Raw genomic sequence first — 17,313 nt, forward strand, 5'->3', positions numbered from 1 at the left:
TGTGTTGTAGCTCAATTAGGCGGGACTTAAACAAAATCAGGCAGATTAAGTTTAATGACAATAAATAGCTAGTGTAGCAAACGTTACTTTAAGCTTGGTTAAACAGAAAAAAAATCACCTATCGAATTCAATAAACTGCAATCTACAATATCTGAAGAGGTTCAATACAATTTTTATTCATATACCATAAAAAACTTACCTACTTAGTTTTCTTCAGTTTCTACAAAGGAATACATTTTTGGGCGGCGCATGGACAGATCAATTAAACACAATGCATGAAATATTCTTTATTATCTATACTTGTTAAAATTCCAGATAAAGTTAAAGAAACAAAAAAGCCACTCTGGACAGAAGATGAATCTGTGGGTGAGCGCAATAATGCAGGTATGTATGGAAAAAGAGTTAGAAGGAGAATCTCAAAGAGGGTGGTCAAAGTCTTAAAATGAGGCCCCTGGAGACGTTCATCTCTGAGCATGCCCGGGGCTGTATTGTACTCATTTCATTTGGGCTGAAAAGGCAGCAGAGAAAGGGCCGGTCAGTACGCAACAGCAGTGCAATCTCAGTCATAGAGGCAAAGACTGAACCAAGCGGTGGCTTAATAAAACACAACGGATTCTGTCAGATGAAGCGCAACTTCAATGAGTTCTGATAGCCCGGTTTGATAAAGCCACACTGCAGCTGATTCACACCAGCGTTTCTAGACAGGGTAGAAGAAAGCAGATGCTAAATTAGTCATATTGTCTGGAGAGGAGTTTTGGCTCAGGAGAGGTCAGTCTGCAGAACAGTAAAAGGGTCCCTGCAGAGACAATCACAGAAAAAGCCTCCAGTAACAGATCCATATATAGACTTACTGTCTGTAGTGAAGACAGCAGATGCTGTGTTAGTCATACTGTCCAACCAGAGGCTGGAGTTACAGAGCTGAGCAGAATAAGGGCCCACGCAGAGGCTCTCAGTAAGTGTAGGCCTGCCACAAAGATGCTTTGGTTCTTTTGGTTAGAGCAGAGTGAGGATCTGTGAGGACTGCTGCTCTAACAATACATGATGCCATCCACCATCTGGCCACGCACTGATAAGATGTACAAAAACATCCATACATCCATACTCCCACCACCACAGTCTATACAAGCTTTAGCATGTCAAAGTGAACTAAGTAAAATTTAAATTTAATTACAATCGGAGTCACAATGTTCAGAATTGGTTCATCTGTGCTTATCCAGTTTTCTTAGTTCAGAGTAGGATAGAAAATCAGATAAGGATAAGGAATCTGATAAAAAGACAGATTGGTAGCACTTTAAAATAAGACTACCTTTATAAAGGCTTTATAAATGGTTTACAATTAGTTTATTAATGGTTACTAACTAGGTTGTAAATGTCTTAAAAATCATTAAAAATCAGTTATAACACGTACGTAGAAAGGGCAACAATGACCTGTTTTTTGTCAAATATTGAACTCACAGCCATCTATATTGTTGCCCTTTCTACGCATGTGTTATAATGATTATTAATGATGTTTAAGGCATTTACAACCTAATTAGTAACCATTAATGAACTAATTGAAAACCATTTATAAACACTTCATAAAGGTAGTCTTATTTTAAAGTGGTACCGACAGATTTTAGCTCAATAATTGTTTTTCTCAGGGCAACTCTAAAACCAGAGTGTTTTTTTATTTCTCAGTCTGTGCGTGTTTAAAACAGCATTTGTGAGATTGTGACAATACACCTTTGGATGCTAAAGTTGATCCATGTCTAAAAAAAAACAGCTGCAGTATTCAATTTGGCATTAGTTACATTTGAAGAGTGTCAAACTGGAGCATCCCATTCATTCCTATGAAGACATGGATATACAGCTCTGAAAACAAATAAGAGACCACTAAAAAATGATGAGTTTCTTTGATTTTACCAAATTGAAAACTTTAGAATATAATCAAGAGGAAGATGGATGATCGCAAGCCATCAAACCAAACTGAACTGCTTGAAATTTTGCACCAGGAGTGTAAAGCATAAATTTATCCAAAAGCAGTGTGTAAGACTGGTGGAGTAGAACATGCCAAGATGCATGCAAACTGTGATTAAAAACCAGGGTAATTCCACCAAATATTGATCTCTGAACTCTTAAAACTTTATGAATATAAACTTGTTTTCATTGCATTATTGTAGGTCTGAAAGCTCTGCATCTTTTTTTTTATTTCAGTCATTTCTCATTTTCTGCAAATAAATAATATAAATAACAATATTTTCAATATTTAATTGGAATTTGGGAGATTTTGTTGTCCGTGGTTTATAGAATAAAACAACAATGTTCATTTTACTTTAATATATATCTATAAATAGCAAAATCAGAGAAACTGATTCAGAAACTGAAGTGGTCTCTTCATTTTTTCCAGAGCTGTATACATGAAATCTGGAGTTGGAACAGCATTGACATGTCGAAAACTGTGGGATGAGATACATAATAATTACACAACTACTGTGATAAACATAGACTGGAAAGACTGCAAATGTACACTCATGTACACTGTAGTGAATACACGGTATAAACATTATTATAATGCATATATTGTGCTGACTAGGAGAACTACATAAGGCAAATGAGCCTTGAAAGCAATGGAGAAAAACCCAAGGACTGCTGATATGGTTTGTAATGCACTGCTCATACTGAGAATAATGTGCACAAATATTGTGTGTAATAATAATATTGTATAATAATAACAATTAACATTCTTCCTCTGCATAAAAAAGATTGTTTAGGTGTAAAATGGCTAAATGAATGGCTGTGAGAAAGACAGTCAGTGTAGACAGAGTGATTTACGCACACTTGGATGTCCAGCATGATCCGCTTGTCCTCTTCCACATGGATGCCCCAGATGCAGTCCTGGCCCTTATCATAGGCTTCCGGCCAGTTTGGAGACAACACAACTCCAGCAGAGTCAGTGATCTCCCCACTGCACACCGCTGCAACACACACACACACACACACAAAACCCACAATGATTACAACAGTGAAAATACAGACATATACTATAGCTGCAAAATACTGTTGATTAATATGTTGGGGCCCTCAAAAAACGTATATAATATTTGAAAAAAAAATATATCAATAATTATATCATTCATATTAATAGATAAATATATATATTAAACTCAATCATACAAAAGTCCTCGATCTGACCAAACTATTAAATATATTCTCCTTGTTTGAGCTAGACAGCTGTTCACTTAATGTGGTATTTGCAGAGCTGCAGAGCTGGCTGCCCAATATACAACAAATTGTATAAAAGTAAAGCATTTTGTGTTTGAAACAAAAATATGTTAGTTTTGAGTATGTTAGCCATTTGGTTCTAACGTTCATTCTAGTCATTTAAATAAAGTGCCTGCATTTATGCCCAGCCTCCTTGCCATTTGTGACACAAGCTCATTTGCATTAATGTGCTCATTTTGATAAAAAAAAACAGAATCTTAAGTAAGCAAAAATAATTATATCATGTCCATATCGTTGCTGTCCAATGAAAAACAAGTATCTCCACTTTTGTCGATTTTTAGTTTACATCACTTGAACAGACAAAATGTCCTTTACACTGTGCCAAAATTTCTTCATTAACAGAACAATAGAATTACTTAAATATTACCTGCAAAGAAATAATGCAAAGGAAACAAATTCATATTCATAAAGTTTTAAGAGTTCAGAAATCAATATTTGGTGGAATAACCCTGGTTTTCAATCAGCATGTTTTCCTCCACCAGTCTTACACACTGCTTTTGGATAACTTTATGCCTACACTCCTGTTCAGCTTGGTTTGATGGCTTGTGATCATCCATCTTGGTAAAATAAAATAAAAAAACATCACCATTAAGTGGTCTCTTAATTTATTTTCAGAGCTGTATCTTATGGTTACGATTAATACCTATATATTCATTATCTTACAATGCTTACTTATTTGGACACTATTATTTGAAAGGTTATGACACTGCACATGCCTCCAGCTGCATGCAGGGATGAGTCTGAGTCTGGACAGTGGGAAAGATCTGTTTGTAATCAGGTCTGTAATAATCAGGCTGAGGCAGCACAAAGAGGAAGTAGTTGGTGAAAAATCGCCCCTGACACGGATTCACAAACAGCTCTGCTTCCAGCTCCCTGCCTCGGTGAACTGGCTTAGCGAAGTGGAAGCTCTTTCTGAAATGGTAAAAAAAAGTGCTTGTCTTGACCCTCTGCTGCAGCCTTTGCGATTAAATCCTTTCAATCCAAATTCCATTGTGGAGCTGGAGCAATGCACTCGAGCACAGGGCCAGATAAGATGGCAATGTGTGCAGTGTGTGCAGTGTGTGTGAGTTTGTGTGTGAGTGTGAACTCAGTGTTTACGGTATTCTCTCAAGCTCTGCGAGTGCAGGCACCAGCATTCATGGATAAATGCTTTTAGTGCTGCATTAGGCCTGTAGCTGTGGGGGCAGGGAACCTTCCCGGTTTTACTTTCTAGCTGCAGACAGCTCTGACTAATTGGCAGATACAAAGTTCACACATTGCTGTGAAGCATTTATGCCCGGATCAGACTACACAATTTCAGCCCGATTTTGTCTGATTGGCCTGTTCTCTGCAAAGAGTCTGTCACGTCTGGTGCTGTTAGCTCCTCTGTCCCTTCCACACCCAGCTCTAACGGAGGTTCTCAGGTCAACAACTACATTACCCAGAATGCACCACCCGCTGACATCACACACTCACCTGATCACGTGACACCTCACCTGCTTCCTCCAGGAAGTCCCGAATACTGATTACTGGCACTATAAAAGAGCACTCCACACAAACGCCCACGCCGCGTATTGTAGGTTCTCCTCATTACAAAGCGTTACTTTATCTCTTGTCTCAGTTTATTTCGTGTATGACCTTGCCTTTGTTTTCTCGACGCCGATTATTGCCTTTGCCTCTGATATTGGATTACCTGTGTATTACCTGGACTGTGTTTTCACTACTGCCTCTTGGATTACCTCTGATATTGGATATCTCGTGTATGAACTCTGGACTGTCTCTCGTTTATGGTATGGTTTTGTCTTCATTGCTCTGTTTATTGGTGATTAACCATTTTTCTGTATCGACTACGTCTTACATCTGTTTATTTTATAATAAACACAATTTTATCAGTATCTGCACGTGTCTGCATTCTGTGCCCACCATGACAGTTTTTAGTGTGGGCGGGCAGTGTTTTTCCCCCTCCCTGACGGGATTTGTTCAGTGAGTGAGAGAAAGCAGATCATGGCGGTGGCAATATTAATAATTATTGTAATATGATATGCAATTTTTTGTGATAATATAACTCTCAATTTTTGTCAAATAAAGGCTTTTTCTCAAAATCAAAAAAAGGAAAGCAGAGGCAGGGCCTTTGTGGTGTATTAAAATGGTAAAAATGTATTCATATGAAATTGTATAAGGAGTCTGTCTGTCTGGAGTGAGGGTCCTCTGAGAGATGGTGGAATGTTGGGCCAAGAGCAGGAAAACACCATTACATCTGTTTTACGTTAAAAACTGGAGGACTCACGCCTGAAAACATACATGTCCGTTTATGGTAAAGAAACGTGATACGCGTTGATCTTAACGTATAAATACTCTGGTAAGAACAAAGAGAGGGAGAGAGATTTTGAGACACCTACAGGATCGGGAAAACTTAGTCTCTCTCCACTGTCATTTCTGAAACTCTGTTATAATAAAACTTAACCTGATTGATAAAATAGAAGACAGTGTGTTAAGTCTCATTTCTTCAAGAACCATCCATCAAGAGAAGACACCACACCTTCCAAAAAGAAAAAAAGATAAAACTCATTTCACCTCTGAATACTCTAAATTTAATTACGCATTGCGTCAGATCCGAATTTCATTGTCGCGAGGGACAAAGGTCTGTGTAGTGTGACAGAGTCAAAGAGCAGTAATTTGACGTGAGCGACGCTGTCGGAGCGTCCGACGGAAAGACTAGCATGTTAGAATTCTGCGACGCTCCCTGCCGCTGACCAATAGGAACACAGAGCCTTCTGTGGCGCACAGATGTAAACACGGGAAAAGAAAGCAGGATGGTGCTCCTGAAGTTCGCTGGACCAGAGAAACAAAAAATAATCTAATAATCATCTAATAATTCATGCAGGAAATATTCTGGCATTCAGGCACTGAAACCTAAGTAGCTACATCTTTAGCTAACCTTAATTCTCTCTGGAGTACAAAAAGCATGTAATGTCCATTTGGGTCACCCAGGAACCCAGCAGCCTACAGTCGTTTTTCCCCCTTTAGTTTCTTCAGCACAAAAGTGCCACCATCACGCAAAGGGCTTCTGTAGCCGTGATTGTCAGATTCTATGCTTCTCCCCCGCGATGACCTATGAACTCACGCGACGTGTAGTGTTGCCAGTCCCCCGAGAACGAGGCAAAACGAAAATAACTGCTTAATCTGACATAGTGAACATTGTGAGGGACAAAAATGTCGTGTAGTCTGAGCTTGGATTTAGTTGCAGTTTTTTTTTTTTATGTGAACACAAACCTAAACAAAGGGGAAAACTCTCCCAATAAACTACTCCAAAATCACTGATTTGCACCAAAAAACTGAACGACATTGATGCCCTAGAGCAGGAAGTTTCTAGTTCAAAAGCCTTTTAATTCATTGCATTCCCTACAGGTGGAAGTGCTTAGCGTTTTGTTTTAGATCTAGTCTATATGACATATCACACTATGCATTAATAGACAAAAGTATTGGGATACCTGTTCATTCATTGTTTCTTCCAAAATCAGAATAATTAGATAAACACTTGGAGTATTTAGTAGTGAGCGAATAAAGCTTGCAGAATTTTATTAGAAAAAACCTTTTTAACTGTTAAGCATGGTGGTGGATGGATCATGCTTTGGACTTGCCGCAAGAAGCACGGGCTGGAACAATGAAAAGAGATGGCTAAAAAAGTTAAATTGTGATTTGGTGTGATATGTGATATGGACATTAGAATACATGCACATACACACACACACACACACACACACACCTCTGCAGGCAGGTTCGGTCTCATTCCACTGTGGGTTGTGAAGGTCCATACACTCGATGATGACAGAGCCCTGCTCCAGAGTGTATCCAGGATCACAGCTAAACTCCACCACCGTCCCCACGGCGTAGGTGCTGTCACTGCTAGTGAAGTTTCCATACTTCACAAAGGGCTCGTAGCAGTGGCCTGGGGCAAAAGCTGCGGACACACAAAACACACACACACATACATTTTCACTGTCCTTTTTATATCTCTGTAAACTTGTATGCCTTTCAGTGGAGAAAATAATATGACGCAGTGCCCTATAAGTGCCCTTACAGTAGGATCAACTTGACACTCCTTGCACCAGATAATATGACCATGTGGGTGGGGCCTGTATGAGTATAGTCCAATTGGGTACCAGAAAATTCCAATGGTTCAATTTTCACCCCATCCCAATTGTCCTCGACTACATTTGGACCACACAACCCTTGACTCCCCACAGACTCAAGTCACATGCCCTTGACCAGCCAATTGTGGACAGCGCTTATGTTTACCATCACCTGAGTTCTGATTTCATTCACCTGTATATAAAACTCTTTTTGGATTTGATCCTGTTTTGTCTTTCCAGTTAAGCTTTTGCCCATGTATTTGTTCTAATCTATATCCAGGTTTGATATGGATTTCTCTATTTAAGCCTTTTTTACCTTTCTATATCTGCAAGATATATCTGATTCATTCTAGTTGCAACAAAATAAACTAAGTTTTCCAAGCTTTTCAGCTGCTCTCAGGAAGCAGACATTTAGTTCATCACCCTTACTCACTGTTAAGGACAGTTTCTGACCACTTCCCCCTGCAAAAGAAAAGAGATAGCCAGGCCGTGTCCATAAATCGTGATGAACAAGCTCACATAACTCTGGCTGATGTGTTACCGGCTGCTGGGCTTGGCTGGAATTGCAGAGCAGGAGATTAAATGAGGCTGTAAGGACGCCACAGGCAGACTCCGGCCTTGATATGCCTCCTGGTCCAGCATTGCTCAATCGTTAGCTGGATTAGAGGATTCCCCGTTCTGCAGATCCGCCACCATGCTTAGCATTCAGCCCAGCACTCCATATAGAACACGCAGGTGATTCCACCAATTACAGCAGCGCCATTCAATCTCAGCAGCCGCCACCCCGTCCACATGCATTATTCAGCCTCCGCCTCCGCCTGCTCCGTTCAACACCACAAGAAGTGGAATTGATTCATTTTCATCAACCACTGATATTCTCTACCATATGACCAAACTATCAGGGTGCTATCGGTTAAAAGCCAGAGGCAGAATGGGGATAAGATTGGTCATAGTAATTTAAAATGGCAAATCCCAAAATGAAGCCTGGGATTTAATGTGAACTGTTTGGTTTCTGGCAATCTAACAATCATATCCAACATTTATTCAAGACCTATATAAATGCAGTGTGGCAAAAAAAAAAAAAAAAAAAAAAGAAAATGGATGGATCCTGAATCCTGTGTCTAATATTCAGAATTCATAACATCTCATTGTTGTCTTAGGGTGATTTTCAGCAGCTCTAGCATAATAATAATAATAATAATAATAATAATAATAATAATAATAATAATAATAATAATAATAATAATAATAATAATAATAATAATAATAATAATAATAATAATAATACTTTATTCAAATATTGCGCTTTTCTAAAACCCAAAGACGCTTACAATTCTTAGTAGATACAGTATAAGATAGGAACATTGAACACACAAGAAATAAAGGTTAAACAATTAGCAGACACAGCTACATGATAATAATATAAAACAGACAGCAGAAATGAGTGGTAAAGCAAATTAAACAGAGGGGAGGCCATAGAAGGAGTCATAGTCAAACTGTAAGTCTGGAAAACGCCTGATCATCAAAATCACAGAGTTTAGAAGACGGGATTCTGAGAAGCCCGGCAGTTATTATTGAATGATAATGGTGAGTAAACTGTGATTAACCCTTTAACATTCCACTCTACTTTTTGATAAGGCGCATTTTAAACCACTATTTTGTTACTGAAGAAGGTATTAGACTTCTCTCAACCTGATTGTGCCGTCTCAACCAATCAACAAGGGTATGTTAAGCTTACAAATACACTAGAGCAGGGGTGTCCAAACAGCGACAAAAAAACAGCCAAAGAGTCTAAAAGTGGAGAGAGTGCGCGTTTCTAGTGCAAAAAAACGGCCAAAGAGTCTACAAGCGGAGAGAGTGCGCGTTTCTAGCGACAAAAAAACAGCCAAAGAGTCTAAAAGTGGAGAGAGTGCGCGTTTCTAGTGCAGAAAACGGTCAAAGATAAAGATAGTAAGTCAAGTAAAATGGTGTGTAAATGAAAGTAATCAGGAAAATGTATTATTTAAAGTGGTATATTTCGTTATTTGTTTTATTACAGAGTCTGTGGCCCGTGACTTTAAATATATTTCTCCTTCTGGCCCCCAACAAAAAAAGTTTGGACACCCCTGCACTAGAGCATAAACTAGAAATCTTATTTTTAGGATATTATAGTTTCAGAGGTGTTGATGAATGGAATAATGTAAATATAAACAACATAGGCTTTTTCGTGTTTTGTGTTCAGATTTTTATCAAAAAGTGTACTTTTATAGATTTATACATTTTTGCTGTAATACAACAAGGACGATAGGGTACAATGTATAGTCTAATAGTAAAAAAAAAAGACCCATTTGCAGTTTTAACAAGACCACATTACCTGTTTCTGCTGCTCTTCCTAGTTGTCTGTTTACTAGCATAGATATGACATTAGCTTCTTTACAAGATGGAAAAAAACACCACAATACAATCATACTTATGTTTAAATCTTATGTTTAAAAGGATTCCAATAACACAGGTTAAAATAAAGCTCTTTGTAGGACAGCCTCGACCACAGAATTCCTCAAAAATGCAGCCAAACAAAAAATAAACTTTGCTTCTGGTCTTAGTCTGGATGAATGCATGAGGAGAATGCAGAAGTTTTACTGTACCTGCAGCAGCCATTGTTTGCGGCTGGCTGCTTTTATTTATTTAGCCTTTATTTGACTCGGCATTGTTAAAGGTCGCTGCCGAGGCGCATTAGCGGAGCCCCGATAGTGTAATCCGATTGTGCCGTGGCAAACAAGATTAGACTGCTCTGATTGGATAATGATTCTGCTACTACGGTGGGCAGCGTTTCCCCACGTACATATTCAAGGAATAAAACAACTGTAAACACTGCTTTCAGCTGCGAGTCAAAAGCAGCCCATAATGACCCTGGTGGATTGTGTTCAGCTGCTTCATTCGATTTTCATCTCATTTGTTCCCAGTAAAACCCCATTTGAGGCAAAAAGCTTGGGGGTGTTTAAAGAGAGATGACAGCGAGTGGTATGTGCTGTGAAACGGAACAGCCTGCAGTCTCCCTCAGGCTCTTCACGGGGGCATTTTTACTCCACCAGACCTTCTAGACAGCCAGCCAATGAAAGAAATGGGAAATGATAGGGACGGATGGCAGGTCCAGTCAGTCGGCGCTACGGAATCATGTCTTCGTGGTCTTGGGGCTAAGTCGCCTGCGGCCCTCAGACAAGGAAAGTGGCGTCTGAGATAAAGCAGCCGAGAGCAATCAGCACCTCTTTGGGCAGAGCAATCACTGCCTCTGAGAGCTCTAGAGCAAAGAAAAGACCTGAACCTCCTACATACAATCACACCGCTAACCCTTACAGCTTATTCATACCACAGAGTCACTAGCAGTAGAGCGGCCAGACCAATTAGAGGCTCTACTTTCCATAAGTGCATTGGGCCACTGGCGGATTCCTTATATCACTCCTTTATTGGTCACCTTATTGCATGTTATCTTTATTGAATCCCTCATTGCTTGTTGTCTTTATTAAATTTGTTAAAGCACTTCTTCTTTACTGGATCCCTTATGCCACAACTACTTTATTGGATCCCTTAAATATTTATCCCATTACTGGATCTGTTACTACTTATCCCTACGTATTTACTATTTCACTATATCACTTAGATCACTTAATACATTACTGGATTCCTTATAGCAATATGCCTGTACTGGAACCTGTTACAGTACTACTTCTTTACAGGATCCCTAATATCCCTACTTATATACTGGATTCCTTACATCACTGCTTATGTGCTAAATATCTTTTATCACTACTCATTTAAAAGGTACCTTATATCACTACTCATTTACTGAATCCCTTAGAAAACTTATCCTATTACAGGATCTCTCACATCAATATTTACCTACTAGATCACTTACATCACTTTTCCCATTACTAAATCCCTTGCATCAGTGCTTCTGTTCTGGAATCATTTGTAGCACTATTTTTTTACAGGACCCCTTATTTACCTACTTAAGCAGTAGATTCCTTATATCACTACTCCTTTACTGAATCCCTTAGACCAATACTCCTTTACTGAATCCCTTAGACCAATACTCCTTTACTGGATCCCTTTGATCAATATTCCTTTACTGGATTTCTTTGATTGGCACTTCTTTGCTAGAGCCCTTTTATCACATCTTCTTTAAAGAATCCCCAAGATCACAACTCATTTGTGGGATCCCTTAAAGTTCTACTTCTATACTGGATCCCTTAGATCACTACTCATTCAATGGATCCAATGAAGCCCCTTTTCTTTAATAAATACCTTATATAACTACTCCTTTACTGGATTCATTATTTCACTGTTTACCAATTCACTACTTTACTAAATCCCCTTTTTTACCTTATATGTATGTGTGTATGTGTTTATAAGACCCTTTATGGTTCTACATCTTTACTGCATTGCTTTCCTCTATATCACTTTTGTATCAGATTTTTTGATCTATTAATAACTGTTTTAGTGGATCTCTTATATCACTACTTTTGTTTTTACAGTTTATGGGAGACTTTAGAGACATTTGTTTTTCAATCTTCCAATATGTTAAATCCAACTAATAAAGGGTTTGTTATTTTTTTTTAAATGTTAAACACTCAGTACACTTCATCTTTCATAAGATCCAACTAGTAATGATATGTAAATATGTAAATAACATTGTATGAGAGGTATGTTTGCATTAATGCTATTGAATCTGTTTTATCACTTCTTTACAAGATCCCTTAAATCACTACATTTGCACTGAATTACCTTGATAACTTAAATATTGGATCCCTTCTGCTACCAATTCCTTACTGGATCACTTATATCAATACTTATTTACTGGATCTCATATCACTGGATAATTTATCCCATTACTGGATCCCTTACATCAATGCTTCTGTACTCAAATACTTTGCAGCACTACTTTTTTTTTTATATGGAAATAACACTGTATAAAAGTTATGTATGCATTAACGCTAAAACTAACATTATTGTATGTTATAGTTATAAAGTTGCGTAGTTGACTACACATGCACTGCCAAATGTAAATGCAAAATGCGGTAGCTAAAACTTAAAAATCATTGGAGGATCAACATTATTTTGTCACTTAAGGTTCTGTAAAGCTATGCTCCATGTTAAAGTAATCAAAGTATTAAAAATGAGAACATTCATTTTGATTACTGTTGTAACTGAAAAATCCATACTAATGAGAATTCTTTAGTTGTATACTGTAAGTTTTAGCAGTACTAAACAAATATCAACAAAAAAGCTGAAAAGTTTGAGAACTGGATGCATGGCTCTCCAGACTGGAACTGCATTCATACCTTCATATCTGATGGATGCTCCTGTGTTGGTTCCCGAGCCGTCAGTGGTGAACTCAATAAAGAGATGTCTGGAGGAGCTAACGATTCCCTCGTTGGGTAAATACTCCACTTCATACGAATCGTACAGCGTCGCTGAGTCGATGTTGTTGCCATTTTTGATCAGGAGCCTGTGGAGAGAGACAGAATGCACTGCAATTCTCTGAGACGGTGTAAAAACACAAGACTGTCCGTTTGGCTGCAGATATATAACGCTGCAGCTGTGAGTTCTGGGCCTGTCTTTCAGCAGTTTGCATGATAATTGCCTGATACCATTCTGAATAGCTGAGCAGCAAGTGACCTCATTAAAAGTCCATTTGTTAGCGTAGCCTGCAGAAATGGCGGATCCTGCTAATAAAAATAACTTAATCCCCTTCCTGAAGCCCCAGACTGGCCTCTAATCACTTTGTCTGCGTTACCAGCAGGGAATTTGATTATTCTAAATTATTTTAAAAGAGCAGAAGTGTGTGATCTCAGGAACTCAGGCGTGCACACACATGGTGCTGCACAGACGCCCCTTTTTATTGCTTTATCTTCAGGAAGACTCTGACAGCGTGAAGAGGCACATTTGGTGCAGAAAAAAAATGTGTCAGCACTAAAGGTGGCCTCTGTCTGTTAAAACATTCTGAGGGACAAACCGTGTGACACACAATGTGTGTGTGTGTGTGTGTGAGTGTGTATGTACATGTTTTTTTTTGTTTTTTTTCTATTCTTTACTTTTTTCAGGAACAAAGTAGGCTACTGGCAAAAAGGCTCCAAATTCAAAGATTTAAAGAACACTTTATTTATTTTATTTTATTATTTTGTTTGTTTTTATTGTTTATTTGTATCTATAGTACCAACAGTTTGGACACACGGTAAAGTCAGTGTTTTTCATTATTTAAAAAATGTCCCGTATTATAGATTAATTCTAGTCACCCAAACTATGAAGAAAAACATATGGAATTATTATCTTTTAGATAATATATATTTTAGATTCTTCAAAGTAGCACCTCTTGCTTAGATGACAGTTTTGGACATCTTGGCTGGATTTTCCCAGTCAGCTTTATAGAGGTAGAGGTAGAGTCACCTGGCTTTCAGTTAACAGCTGCGCAGAACTTCAGAATCAAGAGTTAATTACTTAAATTTTATGACCTATTAATGTGTTTCAGAGCATCAGTTTTAAAGTTGTGAAGAGGTAGAGTTGGTATCCAGTAAATAGCTCAATCTGAGTAAAATTGTAATCCATATTATTGTTAATATATATTATTAATATATTAAAGAAATATTTAGCTAAGTAAATAAAACAAATACTTCAAGAAATGTCCAAAGAATGTCATGATAGTTGAATGATGAAACTGGCTCTCATCAGGGCTGCACCAGGACTGTTTCCTCTGTTGCACAGGATAAGTTTATCAGAGTTACCAGCCTCAAAAACACAAGTTAACAACACCAGAGTATTTTGGTTTGTTCAACACTTTTATGTTACTATATGATTCCTTACGTCTTCCTTTATAGTCTGGATGACAATTTTGGTTGTTAAATAGTGCTGTCAGCATTTACATGATAATCAATGAATCCACTTTTTTTTCTACACAAATGAATAATTATACCAAATTTGGTCCCACCTCCCTTCCTTCCATGATTCACTTTTATACAGCCTGATGAGGTAGTAGCATTTTTAGTGATGTAAACACAGTGTTACTGTTAAGTTTATTAAATCTTAAAACTAACCTTTACTCTAACTAACTTACACCATGATCAACTCTCTCAGTCCTGACACTGTATAAAAACATATTTGTGTGTATAAGCACAACAGCATATACTGCACCTGTCATCGTCCTCAGCCAGGGCCACCTTCTCAAAGTGCACGTGCAGCCGCTGGCCCTCCACAGCCTCCAGCACCCAGTGACAGGTCAGGTTGTTGCTGTAGTTGCTGGGGAAACCAGGGGACATGATGCGTCCCAGAGTGACGTTCTTCAACATCCCACCACAGGCAGCTGGAGGAGAGGAGAGAGAGAAACAGAGAGAGAGAGGACAGTAGTGGTTATTTAAGAGAAAATCCAGTTGCATGTGTACGAGTGATATACTGTAAACTGCTGGGTAGTCTTACAAAAGCAAAAGCATTTTACAAAACTTTAACATAACAGTTTTGACTAGAAATGTTCAGCCCACTAGCTGACTGAAGGCTAAACATAAAGGATACTTTAGCAAAAATGGAAACGAGTCTAAAAAGAGTAAAAACTGATGGTATCCGACCTCTTGGAGGAGAGTCATACACTGCAGGTAAACCACATACAAAAGCTCAATTGTCAAGGTACCATATTCTCTGAGTTATTTTTCTGCTCTACAATCTCTTCCAGAATAATCAAAAGCTGATGGCATGTTCTGAACTGGCAAGATGACGTTTTTTGATGCAGTGCCATCTAAGGGGCTTTAATGGTTCAACTACTTGATGTACTTTAGAGGGAGACATACACAAATCCCTTTCCAGTCTTTATTTTTTATTTATTATAATTTTTTTATTATTTCTATCCTATTTTCTTCCCAATTTACAAGGCTATTTACCCAACCCACTCATTAGGACTCCCCCAATCACCAGTAATACCCCAGCATCAGGAGGGTAAAAACTAATGCCTCTTCTGATACGTCAGCCACTGATAAAGTCAGCCACTGATAAAGTCAGCCACCGCCTCTTTTCAAACTGCTGTCGATTGCAGCATTACTGAGTAGCATCACAGCACAGCACACTCGGAATAAAGTGCAGTGACAAGATTCTGATACATCAGCTCACAGACGCCTTGTGTTGATCAACATCACCCTTTGGAGTGATGTGGGAAGAGAGCAAGACCATTTGTGCTTTCTCGGGGCTCTGGCAGCTGATGGCAAGCTACATGAAAGGGATTCGAAGCAGTGATCTTCTGATCATAGTGGCAACACTTAGCCCGCTGAACCACTCAGAGCACATGTAGTCTTTCTTTAAAAAAACAATGTTTTTAAACATTTTAATAATTTTCTCACACATTTGGTGATAAACTGGGAATTTTTTGCACATCTTTGCTCTTTAAGGACTTACACACTGGTTCTGCTTTTATATCAAAGTATTATTTCAGTCATCTGTTGATGACACCTGCTTTAAAGCACAGGATTATACATTTTTTAACCCCAATTTTTTTTTTGTCTATTGCGCTATTTTGAGTTATTGTACCTCAAATAATTTTTAAATACATACATTTAAAATGCATTCAGTTTTAAATCAGCTTTAAAATCAATATGAGAAAAAAAACAACAACATGCTACAATGTGATGAGGGATGACAATAACAGAACCCAGTCAGATCTCATAATGTGGAACATTATTAAGTGAATTGACATTTAAAAAAGCATTAGAGAGATTTGTAGCTGAGAGCAGGCCAACAACACCGCACACACTTTATCCCTTACACTGGACTTTAACTTGCCTGTGCTTCTTCAGTGTGTGTAAAAGTAAAGTGAAAGCAGCAGGGGCTGTCTGAGAGGGGGAGCACGGGGTCTGATCAGGTGAAGGTTAGCCAGGCAGAGAGAACATAATTAAAGCGGAGCTGGAGCCGTGGACGGTAATCAGCCTCGGGCAGGCCGGCCGGACCCCGGCTTTACTCGGCAGAGCCGCGGCGCCGCTGCTTAAACGCCACATTTGGGCTGCTTGGCTCTGATCAATTCTGGAAATGAGAAAGCTCGGGGTCTGCTCCGGGCGAACTCAGTCTCTTCACTATTCATGCCGCTGACGCTGCACCTCTAAACAACTAAATGAGATCCTTCATCAAAACAGGCCTCCTTCAGGGAGGGCAGGAGCCTGGCTCGGAATCTAAGATGCGTCTGTGTTTGTTATGCAAAAGGAAAACTCTCTGAAGCTCTAGGGTCCTTTCCTTTTCTCTCTCGCTCCCGAAAAACAGCCCTTATTTATGCGGTGAGGATGGCTTGGCTTGCCTGTCACCCCGGGGTGCCTTGAGGATTGGCCAGTTGTTAATATTCACCACCTGCTGGCGCTCGCACAGCGGTTAATACCATTACAGCCCAAATCAATGATCAAACTCCAATTAACTTTAGTGAAGGAGATGTTCTCCAATCAAGTTAAACCACAGAAATATGGTGTGGGCTTTTTCTAAACAAATAAAAGTTTGTGAAGAGGTCTTGTGGGTGTTTTCAAAAAATACAGAAAGAGATATAATATAATTGGTTGGAAAACTAAAAGAACTGCAGTTGAAGTTGTAGTTGGGTTGGGACTGTCGCTGCTCAATTATATAAGATAAGTACAATGAAGTGAGAAAAAAACACATGGAATAGCAGTTTATAAATGATATGATCGTGAAATGTTACCTCACAAGACGGCTTGAGATTGTCCACACCTATGTATGTAAGTTGTGAGGTGTTATCTTGTGGGTGAGGCTAAACCCTGGTCAAGGTGCTCATAGCAAGGTGCTGGAGATGTAAATTATCATATTTCGAGTGAAGCCTGACAGTCTGACAGTAGGTGCCAGATGGATGATATGGATAATGGGACATTCCATTTCTGAAGTTCAGAAGCTCATAAGAGGAATTCAACATAACACATCACAGAAGGTATTAGCA

General features: G+C 38.8%; 1 protein-coding gene across 2 annotated transcripts in view; it reads right to left on the minus strand.

The window, feature by feature from the left end:
* sez6b (seizure related 6 homolog b) overlaps positions 1–17,313 on the minus strand; it is a 316,013-nt gene that overhangs the window by 32,938 nt on the left and 265,762 nt on the right. For both annotated transcript variants that reach the window (XM_049466784.1, XM_049466783.1), the window contains exons 6-9: positions 14,538–14,706; positions 12,692–12,858; positions 7,007–7,201; positions 2,816–2,954 (exon numbers count right to left, since the gene is read on the minus strand). In XM_049466784.1, the coding sequence (XP_049322741.1) occupies positions 2,816–2,954; positions 7,007–7,201; positions 12,692–12,858; positions 14,538–14,706 (670 nt within the window). The remainder of the gene's footprint in view (positions 1–2,815; positions 2,955–7,006; positions 7,202–12,691; positions 12,859–14,537; positions 14,707–17,313) is intronic.

This window comes from Astyanax mexicanus, chromosome 18 (genome assembly GCF_023375975.1).
Source record: "Astyanax mexicanus isolate ESR-SI-001 chromosome 18, AstMex3_surface, whole genome shotgun sequence".
Taxonomy (NCBI): Eukaryota; Metazoa; Chordata; class Actinopteri; order Characiformes; family Acestrorhamphidae; genus Astyanax; species Astyanax mexicanus.